Source organism: Ovis aries, chromosome 6 (genome assembly GCF_016772045.2).
Source record: "Ovis aries strain OAR_USU_Benz2616 breed Rambouillet chromosome 6, ARS-UI_Ramb_v3.0, whole genome shotgun sequence".
Taxonomy (NCBI): domain Eukaryota; kingdom Metazoa; phylum Chordata; class Mammalia; order Artiodactyla; family Bovidae; genus Ovis; species Ovis aries.
In genome coordinates, this window is record NC_056059.1 from 37,345,517 (window position 1) to 37,353,285 (window position 7,769).

The 7,769-nt window shown below is 46.3% G+C and overlaps 1 protein-coding gene across 2 annotated transcripts in view; it reads right to left on the bottom strand.

Moving 5' to 3' along the window:
• The window catches only part of PKD2 (polycystin 2, transient receptor potential cation channel), a 66,098-nt gene extending 63,356 nt beyond the window's left edge, over positions 1-2,742 (bottom strand). For both annotated transcript variants that reach the window (XM_027970884.3, XM_012179695.5), the window contains exon 1: positions 2,043-2,742. In XM_027970884.3, the coding sequence (XP_027826685.1) occupies positions 2,043-2,643 (601 nt within the window). In that variant the 5' untranslated portion in view covers positions 2,644-2,742. The remainder of the gene's footprint in view (positions 1-2,042) is intronic.
• Between the last annotated feature and the right edge of the window lie 5,027 nt (positions 2,743-7,769).

Below are 7,769 nucleotides of genomic sequence, written 5' to 3' on the forward strand. Positions count from 1 at the left end.
CCAGTATTCTTGCCTGGGAAAACCCATGCACAGAGGAGCCTGGCAGGCTAGTCCATGGGGTCACAAGAGTCAGACATGACTTAGCAACTAAACAACAACAATATCCCATGAGGGAAAAAATATCACAACTCATTCATGGTTACTCATTTCACATTTCTGGGTTTCTGTCCACAGGTAAATGGTGATGTGTTATTTTAGTTCTTTCTTTTTTTTTTTTTGGTGGCAGCTAGCACAGTCTATTTTCACAGTAGGTACTACTAATTATTTAACAAAGGTTATTTAATAAGTGACAAGGATATCAATTATATTTCTTCACAACGTAATAAAATTTATTTCTAAAATTTTCTATAAAAAAAGATTCTCATGATTCTACTCTCCTAATTGGTAAGGTTAGGAGATCTTATCAACCATTGATAAGGTTGGACCAGAAGTTTTACTGTTACTTTATTCACTGTAAATTTTTTGAAACTTTTCTTTAAAAGAAATAAACTTACATATGCACTCACATATTTCACGTAGTTACATTCCATTATTGAGCTTTTTCAGACAATATGAAATGTGTTATTAAACACTCAAGCTGAGTTAAAAGGATCATGACTTTCCATTGCTTATTAACTTATAAGAAACCTCTCATTTTAGTGAATATTTTAAAAAGCACAGTTAATATGAAGTAAAATAATATAAACTTTGAATACAATTTGGAACCTTAAAAAAGTATTAATGAGTTTTTTCACTAATCTTCTCACACAGGTGACTAAAAAGGGTCTTTTGGTCCCCACCATGCCCTGAATCAATTAAACTAGCATAATCACTATGTAAGAGCACCAAAAGGTACACTTTTAGAATCCATGACTTAATTTCTACTTATGAAGCACTCACAACATGGCAGACTTGCTACATATGTTATGTCTCATCTCATTTAATTCTCCCATGTCAAGAGCTAAGTATTATGATTATCTCTTTTTTTAAACAAAATAAAAAACTGGAGATCAGAGCGGTTAAGCAGTTTGCTAGAGGTCATTCAGTCAACCTGTGGTGTAATTGGGATTCAGGTATAAGCCTGACTTGGTACTAATCATGTTGCTATGAAAATATCTGGATAGTTTTTTGTGCAAGATTTTCAAAACTGACAGGAACGGAAGGGAAGGGAGAATTTCAAAAGACTGAGACTGGAAAAACTCTCAAAAGTAGAGATTAAAATCATTTGGATGGTAAGAGCAAACACAACTCTTTTCCAAGGATGCCTCTGACAAAACTTTGCAAAAACAGGATCCCATCTGCTCCTGGAAAATTTGTGTCCTCTTAAAAGGCACTGGCAATTTTTGAAAATTCCTTTCCTGCCTTTTGGAGAGCTGGGTGCACCAAACTCTGACATATTTCCACACAGCTGGTATCTGATGACTTCACTGTTTCATTGGAATGTCAAAGAACATTAATTTAGTTATTTAAAAACATACTTTCAAGTTTTTCAAACAATGTTAACATTTACTTTGCAACTGTTTAGGGGGAAAACATGCCTAGAATTAGAAATAGCCAAGTAACTGTTTTCCTAAACATTTTATTCTATTCGTCTCCTCTAAACAACCACAGACATCACCAAAACAACATCAGTGACTACCCAATGACACTCCTCCCACAACTGGGACACTGTGTTGCTTACCCTTTCCAGAACGGGATAAGGAGCAACAGGACATCCAGGCCAGTGGAAGACTATGGGTGCTAGCAGAGAATTTTTGTTTTTATTTAGTGAAATTAGCAAATATGCAGTTGCAACCACCATTATAAGCTGTCTTATAAGATGACAGATTTTCTTTTAGAAGGAGGTATCCAATAAATTTGCACCAACAAGGGCGCCGTGGAATTCCGCGCTAGGTACCGGAAATAGAGCAGAATTAGCAGAGGTGGGGAAGACGCTTCCAAGGGAGGCGGGGACGCAAAGGGGATGCGAGCTGGAGCCCGAGAGAGCTGCCCTCAGCGCGGATGGCTCCGACAGCGCCCGCAGTTCTGGTTTGTGCATCAGCCGCTGAGGGTCGCGCTCTTACCTCGCAGCCCGCGAACGAGTCTCTCGGCCCAGGCCACTCGGGGATGCTGCCCGTCCAGGGGGAGGTGGCGATGCAGCGGGTCCCCGCCGCCGGCGGGGCTGGGACTCGGCGGGCCCTGGTCCTCTCGCTGACGCCGCCTCCCGCTCGGATGGCCCGCACCGTGGTAGCCCCCCAGCCCCCGGCCCCGGGCGCCCGCGGAGCTCACGGCCGAGGAGGAGGCCGACCTCCTGCTGCCGGGGCGCCACTCTACGTCCATCTCCACCACCATTCCCCCTTCTTCTCCCTCCACCTCCTCTTCCTCCTCTTCCTCCTCGGCCTCGAAGCCCGGGTTGTCGCGGCTCCACGCCTGCCGCGAGCACGACGAGAGCGGAGGAGATGGGGAGGCCGAGGCTCCGGCCGGGGGGTCCCGCGCGGCCGCCTGCCGGATGCGCTCCATCTCGATCTCCAGGCCCCTCTGCTCGCGGAGGCCGCCCGGGGCAGCGAGGCCGGCGCCGGCAGTCGCGCCGCCCGCCATCAGCCGCCCGGGGCCCGGCGCTCGAGGGGCCGGCGACCGCCTCGCGTCCCCGGGCTGCTGCGGCTGCACGCGGCTCGAGTTCACCATCACGGTCACTGGCGCCCGGGGCGCCCTCGCCGCGCGCCGAGCTCGGCGCCGCCTGCCGCAGGAGCCATGTTCCTTTCTTCCTCGGGCCCGCCGCCTCCTGCTCCCCGCCCCCGACCTCCCTGCAGTCCCGCGTCCCTCTCCCGCCCCCTCGGCCCGCCTCCCCCAGCCTCGCCTCGCCCAGCGGCCGCGGCGCGCTGCAGGGGGAGGCGCGAGGAAGCCGCCCCCGCAGCCGGCGCGCTCGGGGAGCGGCGTCCGGGCCGGAGTTCCAAGGGCAGCCAGAGCCCGGGCGCGCGCGCCCGCATTCCTTTCGGGTGGAAGGGCGCGGGCGGGGTGGGAGTCGCTGACCCGCCCGCTTGCCTGCCCGCAGGGAAAGGGTTTCGGGAGCTGTCACTGCCTGCGTGACTTGAGATAATGCTTGGGTCCCCGTTACCCGCCCGCCACTTCTACCTCGATTGACCAAAGTGCGAGGCGAGAGGTAAACCGCTTTATGGGATAGTGAGAGAAAACGAGATCCAGCCTGAACTGATGTCTGCAGCAGGGGCAAAATCTTTCCTTCATCTGAAAACTATCAATACCGACTAACTCCTAGCGCTGACTTCCTTGGCCTTTGGAGGGCGGCCCTCCTCGCCACGATTCTGCTGCTTTTTGGATGGTCTCTTTGGCTTCCCTCTCCACACTTTGTGGGGACCCCAAGAATATGGTCTCGGGGCTTCTGAACGGCTGGTGCTCCGCGTGAGGTCCGCCGATCCCTTCCCACCACCCCACCACCGGTGACTAGCGGAATCCTACACATCCAGCTCGACACTCTGCAGTTGTCTCAAACTTCATTCATCCCAAACGACATTTATTATCTTTTCACCTCTTCTCTAAGCCTGCTTCACCTTCTGTATCCCCGGTTGAGATCTGAGGCATCCCTCAACTCCCCAAACTACACTTCATGTTATCCTCATCTACTTACTCTTGTCCTACACTTCATTTTCCCCAAACTATGTTACTTCTGCCCCACAAATATCTCTCTGATGGGACCTCTGATACTCATTCCCATTGTCAATGATTTTTGTCCAGGGCCCTTAGAGCTTGTTTTGTTCTTCATTGGAACAATGGATCTGCCAACTCCACCTTCCTTTTCCACTTCCTGATATCCACTGTTTCCAAATCATGTTCTGGAACCAAACCTATTCATGTCACGTTGATGCTTAGACTTCTATGGAGGCTTCTGACAGCTTAAAGGATAACATTTAATTTCTGTAGTTTGACTTAGTAAATTTTCACAATCTGCTCCTATATTTTTTGCTAGGGTCGTCATAACAAAGTACCACAGACTGGGTGTCTGAAACAGCAGACATTTATTTTCTCACAATTCTAGAGGCTGGAAGTCTCAGATCAGGGCGTTGACAAGGTTGGTTTCTTCTGAGGCCTCTCTCCTTGGCTTGTAGGTGGCTGTCTTCTCCCTGCGTCTTCACATGCCCTTACCTCTGTGTGCGTCTGTGTCCTAATTTCCTCTTTTTTTATGAGGACACCAGTCAGATTCCTGGATGAGGGCCCATTATAATGATCTCATTTTTTACTTAATTACCTTTCAAAAAGACCCATTTTCCAATACAGTCACATTCTGAGATGCCCTGGTAGGGGAGGGGAGGGTGTTTGACTTCAACATGGGAATTTCTGAGGGGACACAATTCAGCCCATTAAAGCTCCCAGTCTGCTCTTCTAGCATGGTTTCCCACCCCATACAGCCACCTACGCAGCACCTTTTGCTGGTTCCCTGTGCCCTCATCAAATGCTGTTTGTATTTAGGTAATCACAGCCATCTTATCATCTAATCCTGCAGTTTATCTGCAGGTGTCTGTATCCTTCACTTAACTATGCTGGTCTCAAGGGTAGGGCTGGTGGATGTGAATTACTGGCCTGGCTCATGCCACCCATCAATTCCTTTAGAAGACATTTCTTGCTGAATTAGGAGCTAGCATGTAGAGCAGAGTATGATACAGCCCCTGCCCCTCAAGAAAAGTGTGTTAGTCACTTAATTATGTCTGACTCTTTGTGACCCCCGTGGACGGTAGCCCACCAGGATCCTCTGTCCATGGAATTATTCAGGCAAGAATACTGGAGTGGGTAGCCATTACCTTTTCCAGGGGATCTTTCCTGACCTAGGCATTGAACCTGGGTCTCCTACATTGCAGGCAGATTCTTTACCATCTGAGCCACATCAAGAGAAGATAGATAAATAAATCAGAAATGATTGTCTTGGGCAAGGGTTGTGATGCCTGTCATTTGAGGAGCGTCTAAAGATGTCAGTGCCCCCAGCAGAGCATTATCAGGTCAAGTAGTCAGACATCTGGCCAGAGGAGAGCCAGACCTGAAAAAAGAGGGCAGAATCTCAACCAAACGGTTCTACTGTAGAATAGGTCCTGTTGTTGTTGAACTGCTAAATCGTGTCCAGATAGGTCTGCTGCTGCTGCTGCTGCTAAGTGGCTTCAGTCATGTCCGACTCAGTGCTATCCCATAGATGGTAGCCTACCAGGCTACCCTGTCCCTGGGATTCTCCAAGCAAGAACACTGGAGTGGGTTGCCATTTCCTTCTCCAGTGCATGAAAGTGAAAAGTCAAAGTGAAGTTGCTCAGTTGTGTCCGACTCTTCGTGACCCCATGGACTGCAGCCTACGAGGCTCCTCAGTCCATGGGATTTTCCAGGCAAGAGTACTGGAGTGGGGCTAGTGTAGTATTTTTTAAAATATGATTATTAACATTGGTGTGATGCTTTGTTAAAAATACAGATTCTACATCCCCACTGCAACCTTATTGATTCAGAAGCTCCAGAATTTCAGGCCTAAAATTCTGTATCTTCTTGAAGAATTCTGGAGCACCCTACATTGAGAAGTCCCAATATGTTCCAAATGGATAGGGTTTCATGAAACATTTCCCTGGTATTTCTAGTGCTTTGTTATCACCAGTGGTACCATCATCTGCAGCCCAGGTCTAGAAGAAACATCAGTGGTCCTTAAGTCTGACTAACTCTTTGTGCCTACAGTGTGCTAATTATGAACCCTGCTTCAGTTCCTGCTCTGCCGCATCCTAGCTGTGACCTTGGGCAGGTGGCTTAACCTTATTGTGTCTGTGAATATGGAAATAATAATGGTATTCACCTCATAAGGTTGTTGCGAAGATTAGGTGAATTTATACATGTAAGGCGGAGAAGGCAATGGCAACCCACTCTAGTACTCTTGCCTGGAAAATCCCATGGACAGAGGAGCCTGGTAGGCTGTGGTCCATGGGGTCACCAGGAGTCGGACAGGACTGAGCGGCTTCACTTTCACTTTTCACTTTCATACACTGGAGAAGGAAATGGCAACCCACTCCAGTGTTCTTGCTTGGAGAATCCCAGGGACGGGGGGAGCCTGGTGGGGTGCCGTCTATAGGGTTGCAGAGTCGGACACGACTGAAGCGACTTAGCAGCAGCAGCAGCAGCAGCATACATGTAAGGGCATGTGGAACACTGCCTGGCACAGGGTAAATGCTCAAGTGTAAGCATTATACACTCTTATAGCTTATTCATGATAAATGTTTTCATTTGTGATAATTGCATATTTGGAAATCTTTGTCCTAACCAGACAGTGAACTTCTTGAGGATGGCCATTCCATGACCAGGACAGAGGATTTCATAACAAATACTAAGGGAGCATCTGCTAGGTGCCAGGCACAACACCGAGAGAGAGTGTAAGCGATGACACCAGTGAAAAGCCCCACCCTTACAGAGCTTGTATTCCCTGCAGATTCGTTGGAGGAATGAATGAATCTAGCCAGATACAATCATTTAAGCCACACAGCTAGACTGCTGACAGGGAGTTCCTAATTCTTCATGTAGATCTCTTTTTAACTTTTGCAGACCACCATTTCTCCTCTGGGCTCCAAGGGCCCTTGGGATAGCTTATGCCTACATGAAGCTATCATATTCCCAGCTCAAAATGCTGTTTTCAGTTTTGTGATATTTGACCCCCAAGGATATTTTGGTTTTCCAGAGTTCAAGGTTTAGAAGATGGCAAATTTCTGCCTATTCATTTTTTGTTTGCTCTTTCTATTAATATTTTCTGCTAGCAGGCCTAGAGTCCAGAGACATAAGGAGGAAGATATTTGTGGGTTCAAATTCTGTGTGTTAACTATACATAGTAAGTAACATTATTATATTAGTTAGAATATACAAAACAAAATACTATTTGGGCAGATCCTTCAGGGAGCTATAATCTCATTGGAGAGATACACACACTGAGTCTAAATGACAATAGACAAGAGAATGTAATTTAGTATCAGGTCAGTAGTGAAGATTTTCAACATGGGAGGAATGAGAGGAGAAACTACTCAGGCTGGCGTGGGAGGGGCAGGTAGGCAAGCTGAATCATGGGAAGCCTTAGACACATGATATGGAGTACAGACTTTATTCTGTAATTAATAATAATATACATCCCCTTTTACAGTATCAGTTATTTAAAACATATCTGAAATATTCTAAGATGATACCCCCATCCTCTAAAGAATGCAGATTGGAAATGTGTCCACATATACAGAATTCAAACTTAGATGTGTGTTTACTTGAAACTTGAAACACAAATCATTGAAAAAAAATGTGATTATTTAAAATGTGCAGCAGTATTTATGTAATGTAACTTGGATAGTATTTGATCCATAGCATCTTTAAATCTTACATTCCAGGAATTTCAGTACTAATTTCTATCTTAGTCTTTATAAACCCTTTCCAGCTGTCGAATACGTTTCCTGCTCAAATATTTATTCATTCTTTTCGGCTTACCAGTATTCTCTTTCTGCTTTTACCTTGACATGTTTCGCCCCTTCAGAGCTCCCTAGCTTTTGCTCAAGCAGGCCTTGAGGTTGTAAATTTCTTTTCTCACAGAATTTCTTCCTTTAGTACCCAGTGTAAAACTGTTTTTCTAAGAAGTTATCACTTTTTAAATGAAAGGAAATGCACAACTCATATTTTTCTTCATCTGGTTGCTACATTCTATTGCCATATTACAAATTTCAGGCATCTATAGGACCTAAAACACTGTGTGGAATAGATAAATAGATTAATTGCCTGAATGCAGTTTGGTTGTATTTCATCTGTGTGGTTGA